The sequence below is a fragment of the Hemiscyllium ocellatum genome, chromosome 46 (genome assembly GCF_020745735.1).
Source record: "Hemiscyllium ocellatum isolate sHemOce1 chromosome 46, sHemOce1.pat.X.cur, whole genome shotgun sequence".
Taxonomy (NCBI): Eukaryota; Metazoa; Chordata; class Chondrichthyes; order Orectolobiformes; family Hemiscylliidae; genus Hemiscyllium; species Hemiscyllium ocellatum.
The window spans coordinates 8,544,263-8,562,398 of record NC_083446.1 but is presented as its reverse complement, the minus strand read 5'-3'; the positions used below and the strand labels follow the sequence as shown (position 1 = coordinate 8,562,398).

Genomic DNA, 18,136 nt, shown 5'->3' with positions numbered 1-18,136 from the left:
CCCAGGGATGTGCAGGTTAGGGTGGATTGGCCGTGCTAAATTGTCCCATAATGTAAGGTGCATTAGTCAGGGGCAATCATGGGGCTGGGTGGATTACTCTTCGTAGGGTTGGTGTGGACTTGTTGGGCTGAAGGGCCTGTTTCCACACTGTGGCGATTCTAATTTAATCTCCTCCAGCACCTTCTCCACCACCTGCTTACCTTCAGTAAGGATGTCTGCTCAGTTGAAAGAAGTCACTGTTTTCGGATTGTGCCATTGAGTGTCTCTGTGAGACAGTCTGAGTTAACTTCGGCATCTCTCACACATGGATTATTGTGCATTGCTCATTTATGTGAAAGTTGTATTCCTGTGGCTGCTGGTTGTAAACCTCACAGAGAAACAGCGACTGGTGGGGGTATATTCAATGTATTATCCTCATTAAAAACATATCAGCTTTAAAGGTCAAAGAATAATCAATTAGTCCCGCTGCCATCCAGTTACTTTCCAGGGTCAAAACAGGTGCTACTGTGGCCAGGTTTGTGTATATACACTCATGTTCACACACACATACACGTACACATTGTCATATTCACACACAGAAACATACTCTCTCTCTCTCTCACACACACACACACACACGTACACATTGTCATGTTCACACACAGATGCATACTCTCTTGCATACACACACGCACGTGCTTAGACACACACGTTCAGATACACACATTCAAATACACACACACTCTCACACACGCACCCATGTACACTGAGATGGACAGACAGACAGACACACACTTTAATACATGCACATTCAGATAAACGTACATACTTACACATCTACATTATCACATGCACACACTTACACCCACATTAACACATACTCAGAAATGTACTCTCACAAATACGCATTTACACTGACATACCCACGGACACACACACACACTCACAGACACATGGACACGCGCACACTCACTCACAGACACATACTCATACAGATGTACACACACAAACACATATTCAAATATGTAAACTGACACACTGACGCACATGCGCACACACACACACACACACATATTCATTAACATACATATACACACATGCATTCACACACACACTCTCACACACATTCACTCTCTGTCACAGACACATACACAGTCACCATCATATACTTGCACACACACACATACTCTCACACAGTGATACACTCATACACATTCACACACACATTCTCACAGTGACACACACTCATACACTCTCTCACACATACTCTCTCAGTCACACACATACACTCATACTCACATTCACACACACCCATACACACACACACATACACATTCACACACACATTCTCACACAGTGACACACACTCATACACACGCACACACATACTCTCTCACACAATCACACACATGCACTCATACATTCACACACACCCATACACACTCACACACACACTCTCCTCACAGACACACACACACATACTCTCTCTCACAGACACACACACATACTCTCTCTCACGCACACACACACAGACACACACATACTCTCTCTCACGCACACACTCTCTCTCACAGACACATACACAGTCATCATCACATACTTACACACACACACACACACTCTCTCACACAGTGACACACACACTCATATACACACACTCTCACACAGTGACACACACACACACACAAACACAAGGCAAACAGCAATCTGTCAGCACATTGACCCTGACACATCCCACTGGCCAGGCTGTCACCGATGTACAGTTCCTCCCTTCACAGGCAGAGTGGGCTGCCTTCCACAATGCTCACCGTACTGCTGACTTCAGGACAGGCCCACATGTGTACGCGGAGAGATAAGGGAGCAGGCGACGCAAATAAAATATTCCCTCTTCCTGCCAGCAACTGATGAGCTTTGCATTGTTTTGAAATGTTTGGCAAGCTGTACTGTGGTAGTCACAGCTGTCACAGACCCGTTGAACCGGGATTGACAAGACATCGCACACCAAGTGTAGGAGAACACGCAAATCCATATCATTCCCAAACAGCCGACTCGCTCTCAGCTAAAACCCAAAGGACCACCATACCTTGAGAAGAAAACCACAAGTTGCTGGAAAAACTCAGCAGGTCTGGAGGCATTCCTGAAGAGAAATCAGAGTTAATGCTCTGAGGGAGGGTCACCAGACTCACAGCGTCAACTCTGACATCTCTCCACGGATGCTGCCAGACCTGCTGAGCTTTTTCAGCAACTTGTGGCTCTGTTCCCATCCCCGTCTAGCCTTGCAATTGTAGTCTAAAGTAAACACACTGGAACTGAAACAAAGCTGGAGTCTGTCCGGGTGCCAAATCTTGTTAATTGAGGAACAAGAGACACTGAGGTGGTTCCCGATGACCCGGGGAGTCCATAACCGGGGAGTGGGTTACAGTCTAAGGATTACGGAGGGTGGGGGCCGTTTCAGACTGAGATGGGGAGAAATGTCTTCCCCAGAGAGTGGGGGGGGGGAGGGGGGAGCCTGTGGGATTCTCTGTCACAGACAGGGGTTGGTGCTGAAATGTTGAGTGCTTTCAGGAAGGAGTTGGATCTCGTTCTTGGGGCTAAAGGGAGAAAATGGGGAATAGAGGGACTGAGTTGGATGGTCAACCATGATCCTAATGACTGGAAGTGGTGGATTGTGGGTACAGTTACAATATTTAAAAGACATTTGGATAAGGACATGAACAGGAAAGGGTTTGGAGGGACATGGGCAGGTGGGACTAGTTTAGTTTGGGATTACAGGGTCAGCACAGACTGGGTGTGACTCTGTGATTCAGCCCCTCTGCGGTTGAGAATTCCTGAGATTCCCTTCCTGAGAGGGAGGAGAAAATACTCCTCATCTCTGCCTTCAGTGGGTGACTCGTAATTCCAAGATGATGGGACGCAGTCAAGTGCACTCGGGATAAATTGCACGGAATGAACAATTGTAAGGCATTACCTCTGTGTGACTGATCTCAGGTTAATCAAGGAAAGTTCCGGCTGTATGCCTGAGAAAGAGGGACACAGAGGGGGAGAGAGAGAGAGAGAGAGAGAGAGGGAGGGAGAGAGAGACAGAGAGCAAGAGCAAGACAGAGAGAGAGAGACAGAGAGATAGAGGGAGGGAGGGGAGAGACAGTGAGATGGGGGAAGAGACAGAGAGCGAGAGAGGGACAGAGAGAGAGATGGAGGGGGCAGGAGGGAGGGAGAGAGAGAGAGAGACAGAGAGATAGAGGGAGGGAGAGAGATAGAGAGTGACAGAGAGAAAAGTGCGGGACAGAGAGAGAGAAAGAGGTGGGGGGGAAGAGAGAGAGAGACAAAGACAGAGAGTGAGAGATAGTGAGAGTGATAGAGATACAGATCCTGGGACAGAGAGAGAGAGATCGGCGGGGGGGGGGGGGGGGAAAAGGGGGGACAGAGAAAGAGAGAGACACACACACATAGATACAGGGAGGGAGAGAGATTGAGAAGCAGAGACAGAGACAGAGCATGAAAGATAGAGAGACTAATAGAGAGACAGAGCGCAGGACAGAGAGGGAGGGAGAGAGAGAATGATAGAGGGTCAGAGAGCGGGACACAGAGAGAGAGAGAGATACAGACAGACAGAAAAAGAGAGACAGAGAGAGGCAGGGTCCAATTATTATTCCCTTTTTGCCCTACCCAAAATAGCTCCAGCCCCTCAGCTCCCGTCAGCATGAATGCTGGCCTATAAACTGGGACCAACCCTCCCAATCCTGTCAATACTCAGGCGAGAGGGTGAGAGGAGGCTGTCAGCTCATCTCTGACAAGACAGCCCTATTCATTCTGCGGTTGTGTTCTGTGGACGATGGTTAAATGCTCTTGTCGTTGAAGGTACCAAGTGTCGGGTATTGATTAGTTAATCACAGCGAGCTGTACAAGAGCGTTTCAATGAGAACTGGCAATGGAATGAAATTCACATCAATTCATGTGAAGAGACCTCAGAGGGCTCCAGTGGCGCAGATGGTAGTGACCTTGCTTCTCAGATAGGAGGCTGGGTTCAAGTACAGGCTGCTGTTGCAGAATCCATGAACAAGGTCAATTGGGAAATATCCACAGGGCTGTCCTGTCGCAGATGGTAGTGTCCATCCCTCTGAGACAGGTGGCCAGAATTTCAAGGACTCCCCTTTCCTCGTCAGAGGTGCGTTGTGATATGTTCAATAGACTTGAGGCTGAGATAAATTTTTTAATCAGGGAGGGGAATCAACAGGAGAAAGGTGGGAAAGTGGAGTTGAATGGGAGAGCAGGGTTTGATGGGCCGAATGGTCGACATCGGCACCTGTCCCTTATGGCGTTATTACTATACTTCTGAATTAATCTACTCTTCTAAAGTTGTGCAGGCAAGTGGGACTCGTTTAGTTTGGGATTTTGTCCAAGTTTATTTCACTGGAGTGCAGGAGGTTGAGAGGTGACTGATAGAAGTCTATAAAATAATGAGGGGTATGGACAGAGTTAATGGAAATTGTCTTTTCGCTCAGACAAGGGATTTCAAGACCAGGAAGGCACATTTTTAAGGAGGGAGATTTAAAATAGACAGGAGGGGCAAATGTTTTACCCAGAGGGTGGTTCACATGTGGAATGAACTTCCTGAGGAAGTGGTGGATTGTGGGTACAGTTACAATGTTTAAAAGACATTTGGATAAGGACATGAACAGGAAGGGGTTTGGAGGGACATGGGCCAGGAGCAGGCAGGGGGGACTAGTTTAGTTTGGGATTATGGTCGGCGTGGACTGGTTGGGCCGAAGGGTCTGTTTCCATGTTGTATGACTCTGCGACTCCAGAGGTGAGTTATTCTAAATTCTTCTTTCTTCAGTTATATGTTTAAATAATGTTTTTTTAAAAATTACTTGCTTATGGGTGTGGGCATGGCTGGCTGGGCCCAGCATTTATTGCCCCGTCCCTAATTGCCCCTTGAGAAGGTGGGGGGGGGGAGTGTGAGCTGCCATCTTGACCCACAATGCCCTGGGGGAGGGAGTTCCAGGATTCTGACCCAGAGACACTGAAAGAATAATTTTGCTTAGCATTGAGAAGTTTTTTTCCAGCTGCAGTGCATCTGGAACATAGCATTTTACACTTGCCTTTAAATAGAAGAAAATGTTAGGGTCCAGGCTACTTACTTAAAAGATCTTGAGGGGATCTGGTCTGGTCCATAACACTGCACTATCCCCAAAACCTCTCAAGATCGTCGGCATCACATAATCTGATTTGAAAGCGCTTGGAGGCTGAACCTCTGATGCCTCCGAAGCAGAGAATTCCACAGATTCACTGCCCCCTTCTGAGGTAAGAAGTGTCTCTTAGCCTCAATTCAAAATGGCCAACTCTGTATCCAGGGATTGTAGGCCCAGCTGAGGGAAGCATCTTCGAAAACCATCAGCGGCTACAAATATTTTGCTTCTTTTGGCTTGAAACACAACAGTTTGATGCGCCTCTTTACTAAATATCGCAATTATTGATCCATGCCGGAAATGAAAAGTGTAAGAGTTTTTGTGTCGGAGTCAACTTGGCACATTCCACCATGTGTCATAAAATCCTCAATTCTGGGAAAATAAAGCCTCCCTTCGTCAAAAAAAAATCAATGGGAACAGAAATCTGGTTCGCAAAGTGACATAGGAGCCACGGGGAGGCCATTCAGTCCATCGGATTCACTCCGCCATCAATAAGATCGCCTTCTTTTCCAGAGGACTCAATATGTGAGCAGGGCACCCCCACCTGGCGGCTCAACGAGAGCCGCTTTTCAGCCTCACTCTCAGGTGGGTAGGGGGGAGAGTAGAGGGAGATGTGAGGTGGTCTTTTGGCCCCTCGAAGCCATGCTGCCCAGCTCCAAGCACCCAACCCAGACCCCGCATATCCACCGGGATCTTTGGCCAACCCAAGTCTGTTGACTTCAGCCCAAAAATGAGTGGACATGAATTGGACAGATGGCACAAAGGGAAATCCCGAAGGAAATCGAATTCCTCCTCAATCTACGCAGAGTGCTCCTTTGAAAGTTAGACAACCCCTCGCTGGAATTGGAAGGCGGCCGAGGTCTGTTGCTTGACCGCATTTTCAGAAGCCCCTGCAGGAATCACAGCTCAAGCAGGCCTGAAAGGGCTGGACATGAGCCCTCTGCTTCTCACCAGCTCTGGGCAGTGGGAACCATTAAAACCTATTATGCCAAAGAGGGAGCTAATGGTGTTAGTCATCTCTTCACCTTACAATGGGAACTCTGCAAAGTTATCTTCATGATCATCAAATCAGCTTTGAGAGATGTCTCCAACACTCAACATTTAAATGGCTAATCAAGGTCACATGTCTTCTGACAGCCAAACACTGCGATTCTAAGTCAGTTTCTTTTTGACCTCCAGAGAGAAAAGGATTCCAGACTGTGCTGGCAGACTTTCCGTCTCTGTTACTGACCAGACAGACTTTCCTGGCGAGGAGGAGACCGGCTGGAATGAAACAGCCGATGCCAGAAACCCGAAACAGGAAGAGAAACTGTGGGAGAAACTCAGAGGTCTGCAGAGGGAGAGAAAACAGGAGACAAGGGAGCCTCCTTCAGAGTCCCAGGCTCACTGGACGGGAAGCGTGAACTCTGCTTTCTCTCCACAGTTGTTGAGTTTCTCCAGTAATGTGTTTTTACCCAACAATAGTTACTTGGACTCAGCTTAGCAAGGAAACTAATATCGTACATTGGCTTCCCTTCGAAACAGATTATTTTTCTAACCTCAGGGGTGACACAACTCTCAGAGTTTTATACAGTTCTATCAGGTCACCCCTCAGCCTCCAACACTCTCGCAAAAACCATCCAAGTTTGTCCAACCTCTCCCTTTAACTCGTACCCTCTAAATTAACCCATAGTACCCAGGGACGTGCAGATCCCTGGACACGATGGGACAATTTAGCATGGCCAATCCACCCTAACCTGCACATCCCTGGACACTGTGGGACAGTTTAGCATGGCCAATCCACCCTAACCAGTACGTCCCTGGACACTATGGGGCAATATAGCATGGCCAATCCACCCTAACCTGCACATCCGTGGGCACAATGGGACAACTTAGCATGGCCAATCCACCCAAACCTGCACATCCTGGGCACTATGGGACAATTTAGCATGGCCGATCCACCCTAACCTGCACATCCCTGGTGGGCACGCACAGAGAGCCCTACACTGGGCAGGCAGCGGTTAGGGTCATGCCCCGTTCCTGATGAAGGGCTTTCGCCCGAAATGTTGATTCACCAGCTCCTCGGATGCTACCTGACCTGCTGTGCTTTTCCAGCACCACTCTAATCTTGACTCGTGAGAGCCAATCACTTCCAAACCAGCCTTGGCACCAGGCGCACGATTTCAACCAATCAGAAACCGACCCAGCCAGCACACTGTTTGACACTACTGTGTTTCGAATCTAGCATTTAAAAAACATTGGACGATTTGGAAGTCTACCCTTGAGATGTGGTTCTCAGATGAAGAGATCTGTCCCGTCCTGTTATACAGATGTATCGTCTGAAATACTCATTTAGACAAACATTAATTGGATATATATCAGCATTTTCACCACCATGGGCTTTACAAAGTGAAAGAAAAACGTTATGCTTGTAAAGGACATAAGCTTGCCTGTAGAGTCCTTGAGTCCACAATATGTTTGGAGAAAGGTCTCATGACCCTGCTTGCCGACATAACGAAACTACTAGATTTGAACATTTGACACTCAAACCACCTCCCTGTCTCCTCAGGAGCAACAGACTTTACCCTCTCTTCTCTTTCCCCGAAACCACTCTCGCTAAAGTTGACAGTTCGAGGATCCCACAGGAAGACCTTATCACCGCAAGTGAAGGGTTCCTCGAGGGGAATTCAAGATCAGCCTCCCGAAAAGGGATTTGGCTAGCCTTAACCAATCAGTGGAGACTCCCCCAGTCCCAACAGCGCGAGTACAAAGTGAATTTGGGGGCAGATCAACACTTGGCAAATAGTTTTCTCTTCCAGATGTAACTGCTACTGAGCCAAATCTCTTTGAGATCAGACTCTGAAGACTGCTCATGCTTTTCCCAGACGTGCATATTTATCGAGATGGGTGATCACATATTTTTGCATGGTTTGTGCCACTTTCTTGATTATTTGCAATAAACCAACTCCCAAGCATTGCTTTAAAAAGTCACGTTTTGCTAAAAAACTTTGCCTTTTACACATCGGGAAATTTACAGTAAGCGCCAACATAAAAGAAGAAAGGTGAGATCGATACTGTGAAATAGGCAAGTACTGATTGGTCAGCGTGTTGATTGGTAAGCGTGCTGATTGGTAGAGGCATTGCCATGGAGACTGCACCAGCTAATGATGACTGACAGTCAACTGACAAGCGCTGTTTACAGTTTGCACCAGGAGAGACTGAACCACAGAATGGACTGTCACCTCTTTGTCATGTTGAGAAAGCGAACACATTGCCATCTTTGTGTGAAGAACAGGGTCCAGAGGCTTAACGTAATCCACTATGAGGCTCCCAGCTCATGACTTGCAATGCTAAATCGCATAACGGGCCCGGATTATTCAGCAAGTGCTGTCCGACTGGGGAGTCGTGTCTCGTGTTGCCGGGTCATGCAAGTCCGGACACAGTCAGCGCCTTGGGAAAAGGCCAAGGAGAACTGATGTTGGATACGACCCACACCCCAGCTCTGAACCCCTGAGGCGTTTGCGTGATAACGCAGAATCCTGGACCGTCCCTTCATTCGTCACTCGGAGGGACCGGGCCTGTTTCTGACAGATCCCCCCAACCTATCCCCGAATGCTTCAGACGCATTACCGCGGGAGTCCGTCACAATCCCTACATGCACTGGCAGCTAGGTGCAAAGAGGGCGCGACCTCGGGTGATCAGGAGGATCACGGGTTGAGGTGTGTGCGTGGTTGCGTGTGTGTGTGTGTGTGTGCGCGTGCGTGCAGGAGGGGGAAACCCCTCCCAGCCCTTGCTTCAGACTCCCTCCCCTCACCTCCCCCAACCACCCGCCCCGCGCTCCCTTGACGTCCGCGATTCCCCAATGTGCCAATCGACTGGAAAGGGAGGTCAAGTCACCTCCCGTGCACACGTCGCAAATTCCCCGTAGCTCATCCCCAACACTGCCCCGGTTGGTGCGGGGGCAGATCGGGTTAGTGCCACTCCGCCAATCCCAAAGGAATGTCCACTAGACGAGGGCGGGAGGGGCTGGGGCAGCTGACCGTTTGATCGTTAATGACCTCGGGACGGTCCGATGGCATCCGAGATCACGTGGCGATGGGAGAGGTGCCAATGACCAGCCATCAGAGATTTGTAATCTGCTCAATTACGGCACTGGGCTCCTGTTCTGGTTTATCTCACCCTCGCACAGACGACAGGAGGACTCAGGTACACCCGATTAATCCAACAGATATTCAGAAAGCCTTGGCCTGCCAGATTTCCACCTCTGTCCAACATCTCTGCCCGATCCGTGCAGGAAATCATTCACCTCTGATCGCACCCACATACGGTAGGCACCTTTCCCTCTTGTAAAATTGACGTCCCACCTCCTTCCCCAACTCTACCTAAAGCCATCTGTTTTTAGCCTCGGTTCTGCTCTTGAGAGGCTGATGCAAGGTTGCCACTCTGGCATTTCTGCTGCGGTGGATCTTTCGGTTGTACCTGATGAAGTGTACCTTCTCTTGCCAGCTTTGCAAGGTGCCATCTTAAACCCCACGTCGTCACCCTTTGATATTCGATCTGACTGGTTCCTGCAACGTTACCGATTACTCTGGGTGCTCTACTGCAGGAGCCTTCAGGCGTTTTCAGAACGTACTCCAACGGGGTTGTACTGCTGTGTGGGCCACATCTCCCCCATCGGACTGCCCTCCCCACCTCCCCCTGCCCCCAGAGTGTGCAGGTCTTTGAGTGTGTGTGAGAAACAGAGAGAGTGTGTATATGTGTGTGTTTATGTGAAAAAGTGTGTGAGTTTCTGTGTGAGTGTGTGTGCATATGTGTGAGAGTGTGTGTGTGTGTGTGTACGTGTGAGACAGTGTGTGTGTATGTATGTGAGTGTGTGTGTGTCTGTGTATGTGTCTGTGTGTGTGTATGTGTGAGAGTGTGTGTGAGTGAGAGAAAATTTGTGTGTGTGTGTGTGTGAGTGTGTATGTGTGTGTATGCATGTGTGAGTGTGTGTGTGTGAAAGAATACATATGTGTGTGTGAGAGAGAGAGTGTGTGTGTTTGTGTCTGTGTTGTCTGTGTGAGTATGTGTCTGTGTGTATGTGTGAGAGTGTGTGTGAGTGAGAGAAAATTTGTGTGTGTGTGTGTGTGTGTGAGAGAGAGAGAGTGTGTGTGTGTGAGTGAGAGAAAACATATGTGTGTGTGAGAGAGAGAGTGTGTGTTTGTGTCTGTGTGTGTGAGTGTGAGAGTATGTGAGTGTGTGTGTGTGTCTGTGTGTGTGAATGTGAGTGTACGTGAATGTGTGGGTATGTCTGTGTGAGTGAGTGAGTGTGTGTGTCTGTGCCCTGATTGCTTTGCAGTGCTGGCCACTGTATGCCAATATGGTGAGCACACGTGGAGTCCATTTCCCATCACTGAGTCTGTGGTGGAGCAGCCAGCGCTCGGACTGACTTGTTCCTGCGCTTAGTCCAAGAAGCCAATGATTTGAATGGAGTGGTGGTGGGATGGTGTGTGGATAACTGCGTACGGCATGACAGGGGTTGGGCACTGAGGAGGGTTCGATCTGGGACGATCATCCAGGCTTCTGCCCGGAATCCGGCCGCGCAAATCAGAAAGGGAAGGGACGTGTGGGAGAGGGGGGAACCATTTTGATTTCAGAAGCCATTATCCCTAGCTAAGAGGGGACCTACCCATAATGCCAGTGATGACTCAAGCTATACACAGGAACTGACCGTGCCCAAGTCATTGGAGGGAACAGGTTAACTAAACGTCCTGCTGATGGGATTCTCTCACTGACAATGATATTTCATCTCTACACCCATTGGCAGGAAACCTAAGGGCTTTCCTTCTCTATGAGGAACACAAACTAAAACAACACTCCGCAGACAAGATGTCACCAAACTACTTAATTTTGACGACCATAGACCATGAGCCACTGTGCACAGGATGCGACTGATTACTCAACTAATCAGTGCTTTCAGACCAGTAGAATCATTAGCTCTTTTCAATATTATTAAACTATTTACCGTAGTTTGACTTCTTGTCATCATAGTATAAATTGATGTTTATAAACCCTTTATGAACCGCGTATGTCTGTCACTGAGGGAAGAGGTTAGCACTCAGTGCAGAGTGGCCACTCTGGACCTGGGTGGGTATTCACCCCTTCCCACAATATCGTGAACTAAATAATTTCACGAGGAGCTTTATTTGAAAGTGGACAATTCTCCGACAGGAAGGGAGTAGGTTGCGGTGCTGGGCAGTGGGTTTGGACTGGAGAAGGGCTTTGGAGAAAGCAGAGTGAATTCTTTCTCCCACCACCCTTCACCTGACAGCTGCTCCCACTGTCTGTGCTCATGTCTTGTGCGTATCAGTGTGCTGACAACCTTTCTCAGCTGAGCGATCAGACCAGGGACGAGACGTGTGCCTGTGGCTAGACGGAGAGGAAGACCCAGGACGGTAAACTTCTCCTCATCTTGCAAGATTCTGTGCTGTCACACCACCACAGAGTGAGGTGTGAAAGTCAATTATTCACCGGCTAATTCGCAAGTCAAATCAAAACACCAGATCGATGACAGTGAGAACTGTGCATCCTAACCCAACCTCGCAAATGCTGCACAACGCCCAGGTGTTTATCGCGTCTAAATGCACCATACGTTCACAAACAGTAAATCCACGGCTAATGGCAAGGTTATACCAAATAACGAAGTGAGAACATCCACCATCGTGACAGTATCTGGAGTCAAACATGACAATACCCAATGTCAGAGAGAGAGGGAGAACTCCAATAACCGCAACAGACTTCCTCCAAGCAACACTGACCATCCAAAACAAACACAATCTCTTCCCCCCTGTCTCGCTCTCTCTCTCCAGCAACCTTGCCATTTCGGCCCTGCCCAACGCGGCAGAGATGGGATGGATCTCTCCCTCCCACAGCTACCCAGAGCAACAGGATGGGGAGTGAGAGGAAACAGGCCCCATCTCCCGATGGCCAGGGTTTGCTTCAGAGGAAGGGAGTGCAGGTCCGTACACACGCGCACACGCCGCACGGGGGGAATGGGATGCTCTGTACTCACGGTAGTTACAGATACTGCCCCCGAACGACGTCATGGTGCAGTCGCACGTGTAGCCGTCCCATTGTTGGATGCAGGTGCCCTGGTTGGCACAGGAATCCTCCTGGCATGTGGTGCTGGGACCTGCAGGAGGGTAATCACATATACTCACAATAACTCACTCTTACAGTCCGGGCGCCGTCCCGGTACCCTCTGACACCCCCTCCCTATCTCTGTAACCCTCTCCAGCCCCTACACCCCCTCCCTATCTCTGTAACCCCCTCCAGCCCCTACACCCCCTCCCTATCTCTGTAACCTCCTCCAGCTCCTACACCCCTGCCCTATCTCTGTAACCCCCTCCAGCCCCTACACCCCCTCCCTATCTCTGTAACCTCCTCCAGCTCCTACACCCCTGCCCTATCTCTGTAACCCCCTCCAGCCCCTACACCCCCTCCCTATCTCTGTAACCTCCACCAGCCCCTACACCCCCTCCCTATCTCTGTAACTGCCTCCAGCTTCTATACCCCCTATCTCTGTAACGCCTTCCAGCCCGACACCCCCCCCATCCCTGTAACCTCCTCCAGCCCCTACCCCCTCCCTATCTCTGTAACCCCCTCCAGCCCCTACCCCCTCCCTATCTCTGTAACCCCCTCCAGCCCCTACACCCCCTCCCTATCTCTGTAACCTCCTCCAGCTCCTACACGCCCTCCCTATCTCTGTAACACCCTCCAGACCCGACAGCCCCTCCCTATCTCTGTAAGCCCCTTCAGCCCCTACACAACCTCCTTATCTCTGTAACTCCCTCCAGCCCCTACACACCCTCCCTATCTCTGTAACCTCCTCCAGCCCCTACATCCGCCTCCCTATCTCTGTAACCTCCTCCAGCCCCTACACCCCCTCCCTATCTCTGTAACCTCCTCCAGCCCCTACACCCCTCCCTATCTCTGTAAGCCCCTCCAGCTCCTTCACCCCTCCCTATCACTGTAATCCCTTCCAGCCCCTGCACCCCCCCATCTCTGTCACCCCCTTCAGCTCCTGCACCCACTCCCTACCTCTGTAACCTCCTGCAGCCCCTCCACCCCCTCCTTATCTCTCTAACCCCCACCTAGCCCCTCCATCCCTCCCTACCTCTGTCACCTCCTCCTGTCCCGACACCACCTCCCTATCTCTGTCACCCACTCCAGCCCTCTCTATCTCTGTAACCCCCTCCAGCCCCTACACCCCCTCCCTATCTCTGTAATCCACTCCAGTCCCTAAACCCTTCCCTATCTCTGTCACCCCCCCCCCCCCCATCTCTGTCAGCCCCTCCAACCCTCCCTATTGCTGATTCCAGTCTCTTGAGCACTGAACAATTCCCATGGTGGCACCGTTGGGTGCACCGATGTCAGATACCCTGAGCACTTGATCAGAATGGCGCACTCCTGCCATTTCAGAGTGGGCCGTCTCTCTGTGTACCCCTGGACCCACAGCATTGTGGTTGCCCCTCAACTGCCCCCTGCCCCATTAGGGATTGGCATTAAACACTGAGCATGGCCAGTGAAACCCACATCCCATGGACAAGAGGACTCCACATATTAACTTGCCTAATTACGGATGCCTCATACTAACTAATTATGATTCCTTCCCTCTGACAGCCAGATCCCTCTGCCTCCAAATCTTTCTCTCTCTCTCTCCTATCATTTAGACTACATCCTGTTTACGCCCACACGGAATATTTCCCGTTTTCCGCCACTGTGCCCCTTTCTCCAGATCTTGGCCCGCTCTTTGATTAGATTAGAATCCCTACAGTGTGGAAACAGGCCCTTTGGCCCAACAAGTCCACACCGACCCTCCGAAAAGTAATCCACCCAGATCCATTCCTCCTATCTAATGTACCTAACACTATGGGCAATTTAGCATGGCCAATCCACCTTAACCTGCACATCTTTGGACTGTGGGAGGAAACTTGAGCACCCGGAGGTAACCTCACACAGACACAGGGAGAATGTGCAAACTCCACACAGACAGTCACCCGAGGCTGGAATCGAACCTGGGACCCTGGTGCTGTGAGGCATCAGTGCTAGCCACTAAGCCACTGTGCGTTATTCGCATCTCTTTTTTCCCTGCCCTGGGGACGGCCTGTTAATTCACCCCTCACTCACTGATCAAGCTTTTGCGGGTCTCGTCACGGTTTAATGCACCCCCTCATGACCCTCCCACAACCAGCGATAACACTGCTCCAAGACATCCTGCTCATGCTCTCCTGGCCAAAGGCAGGCAAGTTGTCAGGAGAGTGGAGTCCCAGGTAGACAGGGCAGTGAGGAAGGCTTTTGGTACACTGGCCTTCATCAGTCAGGGCACTGAGGATAGAGGTTGCGAAGTTATGTTGCAGTTGTACAGGACTTTGGTGAGGCCGCACTTGGAGTATTGTGTTCAGTTTTGGTCACCTGGCTATCGGAAGGATGTTATTAAACTGGAAAGAGTGTGGAAGAAATTTAAAAGGATGTTGTCTGGACTCAAGGGTCTGAGTTATAGGGAGAGGTTGACTGTGACAGCGAGGGCTGTTTCCATTAGAGCGTAGTAGACTGAGGGGGGAACTTATAGAGGTGTATAAGATCATGAGGGGCATGGACAGGGTGAATGAGAGGAAGTGGTGGAGGCTGGTACATGAAATCTTTCTCAGCTTAATAAAATTAAACTGAATCATACTAAAACTCCAACTCTTAGTCTAACTTTGTCTTTTACAATGCTTATATTAGACTCAAATGTTTGGTGGCACGGTGGCTCAGTGGTTAGCACTGCTGACTCACCGCACCAAGGATCCAGGTTCGATCCCACTCTCGGGTGAGAGTCTGTCTGGAGTTTGCACATTCTCCCAGTGTCTGTGGGGGGTTTCCTCTGGGTGCTCTGGTTTCCTCCCACAGTCCAAAGATGTGCAGGTTAGGGTGGATTGACCATGCTAAATTGTCCCATAGTGCCCAGGGATGTGCAGGTTAGGGTGGATTGGCCGTGCTAAATTATCCCATAGTGCCCAGGGATGTGCATGTTAGGGTGGATTGGCCGTGCTAAATTATCCCATAGTGTCCAGGGATGTGCAGGTTAGGGTGGATTGGCCGTGCTAAATTGTCCCATAGTGTCCAGGGATGTGCAGGTTAGGGTGGATTGGCCGTGCTAAATTGTTCCATAGTCAAGGGTAAAGTTGGGGAATGGGTTCTGGGTGGGTTACACTCTGGAGGGTCAGTGTGGAACTGTTGGCCCAAAGGGCTTGTTGCCATACTGTAGGGAATCTAATCAAATGAATTTAAAAGGCATCTGGATGGGTATATGAATAGGAAGGGTTTGGAGAGATATGGGCTGGATGCTGGCAGGTGGGACTGGACTGAGTTGGGATATCTGGTCGGCATGGACGAATTCGGCCGAAGGGTCTGTTTCCATGCTGTACAGCTCTATGAATGCACACAGTCTTTTCCCCAGGGTTGGGGAATCGAGGACTAGAGGGCATCAGTTTAAGGTGAGAGGGAAAAGAATAAAAGGGAACCTGAGGGGAAACATTTTTGCCCAGAGGGTGGTACGCTGATGGAATGAGCTGCCAGTGGAAGTGGTTGAGACAGGTACATTAACAATATTTAAAAGGCAGTGGGACAAATACAGGGACACAATCCTTTATCCCAAATCCTGACAAGCTCCGAAATCTGAAGTGTATTCATGGAGTTTTATCCTGCATACGGAGTTCGTTTGGCGTGCGAGCAGGTGACCTGACTCCACACCCACTCGACCTGCGTCACTCAGACGTGGCGTGGCCAAGGGCTGGACGGTGTCGATTGTCTCTCTGTCCCTGTCGCTATTCACACATGGGTCCGCCGATCGGTGAGAGTTTGCTTCATATCACCGGGGAAAACACCACTGATTCCGCAACCCAGAATATTCCGACGAACGACCCGTCTTCGGGCGAAGGATTGTGGACCTTGGCACGTGGACAGGAAAGGGTTAGGAGGAGGTAGGCCGAGGCCTGGGAAGCAGGGTTTGGTGTGAATCTGGACAGCATGAGGTGAATTCAGGCCGAAGGGGGCCTATCCCGGCGCCGCAGGGCTCCGTAGGAGGTGAGACAGCTATGGCGCGAGTGAAGCCACGTCCTACCTCCGCATCCTCGTTCGATCAGCCCGACGCGATGGAGAGCATCCGCCATCAGATCTGGCAGTCGTCCGTTCAGGTCGATGGACGCCAGGCACCCCTGGAAGCCCTCGCGGGACGCCACCAGTTTGGGGAGGTTGTTGAACATGCCCACGCTGAGACCCCCGACGTACAGCTCACCTGGAGAGGAACGGAAAGCAGGTTAGAGCATAGGTGCAGACCACCGAGACACGCAGAGAGAATCCCAGCCGGCGACGGTAATGGGCGAGGGGTTAGGACGTGCTCAGTGGCATTTGACAGATCTCCATTGTGTCACTCACTGCTCTGTCGCAACTTGGCCAGGGTTGCTGAGGGGAGCAGTGGGGCAGGTAACAATTCTTTATATCATCTGGTGCGCTTGCTGCCATCCGATGCAAGAGTGGGTTTGCACACAGTGAGCTCCTGTCAAACCACGTGCCAGCTTTTCAGTGGGAAGGATGGGGAAAAATTCCTCAGGAGACGGTCCGCTCGCAAACGGGGCAGCACTTCCCTCAGCACTGACCCTCCAACAGTGCTGCACTCCCTTCGTACTGGCCCTCCGACAGTGCTGCACTCCCTCAGTACTGACCCTCCGACAGTGCTGCACTCCCTTCGTACTGGCCCTCCGACAGTGCTGCACTCCCTTCGTACTGGCCCTCCGACAGTGCTGCACTCCCTTCGTACTGGCCCTCTGACAGTGCTGCACTCCCTTCGTACTGGCCCTCTGACAGTGCGGCACTCCCTCAGTACTGACCCTCCGACAGTGCGGCACTGCCTCAGCACTGACACTCCGACAGTGCGACACCCCTCAGTACTGACCCTCTGACAGTGCGACACTCCCTCAGTACTGACCCTCTGACAGTGCGACACTCCCTCAGTACTGAACCTCCGACAGTGCGGCACTGCCTCAGCACTGACCCTCCGACAGTGCGGCACTCCCTCAGTACTGACACTCCGACAGTGCGGCACTCCCTCAGTACTGACCCTCCGACAGTGCGGCACTGCCTCAGCACTGACACTCCGACAGTGCGACACTCCCTCAGTACTGACCCTCCGACAGTGCGGTGCTCCCTCAGTACTGACCCTCCGACAGTGCGGCACACCGTCAGTACTGATCCCCCGACATTGCTGCACTCCCTCAGTACTGACACTCCGACAGTGCGGCGCTCCCTCAGTACTGAACCTCCGACAGTGCAGCACTCCCTCAGTACTGAACCTCCAACAGTGCTTCACTCCCTCAGTACTGACAGTCTGACAGTGCAGCACTCCCTCAGTACTGATCCTCCGACATTGCTGCACTCTCTCAGTACTGACCCTCCGACAGTGCAGCGCTCCCTCAGTACTGACCCTCCGACAGTGTAGCACTCCCTCAGTACTGACCCTCCGACAGTGCGACGCTCCCTCAGTACTGACCCTCCGACAGTGCTGCACTCCCTCAGTACTGACACTCCGACAGTGCGGCGCTCCCTCAGTACTGAACCTCCGACAGTGCAGCACTCCCTCAGTACTGAACCTCCAACAGTGCTTCACTCCCTCAGTACTGACAGTCTGACAGTGCAGCACTCCCTCAGTACTGATCCTCCGACATTGCTGCACTCTCTCAGTACTGACCCTCCGACAGTGCAGCGCTCCCTCAGTACTGACCCTCCGACAGTGTAGCACTCCCTCAGTACTGACCCTCCGACAGTGCGACGCTCCCTCAGTACTGACCCTCCGACAGTGCGGCACTCCCTCAGCACTGACCCTCTGACAGTGCGGTGCTCCCTCAGTACTGACCCTCCGACAGTGCGGCACACCCTCAGTACTGACTCCCCGACAGTGCTGCACTCTCTCA

General features: G+C 51.0%; 1 protein-coding gene across 1 annotated transcript in view; it reads right to left on the bottom strand.

Moving 5' to 3' along the window:
- The window catches only part of LOC132836189 (neurexin-2-like), a 1,025,492-nt gene that overhangs the window by 506,022 nt on the left and 501,334 nt on the right, over window positions 1–18,136 (bottom strand). The window contains exons 18-19 of the mRNA XM_060855516.1: window positions 16,291–16,464; window positions 12,199–12,318 (exon numbers count right to left, since the gene is read on the bottom strand). Of these exons, the coding sequence (XP_060711499.1) occupies window positions 12,199–12,318; window positions 16,291–16,464 (294 nt within the window). The remainder of the gene's footprint in view (window positions 1–12,198; window positions 12,319–16,290; window positions 16,465–18,136) is intronic.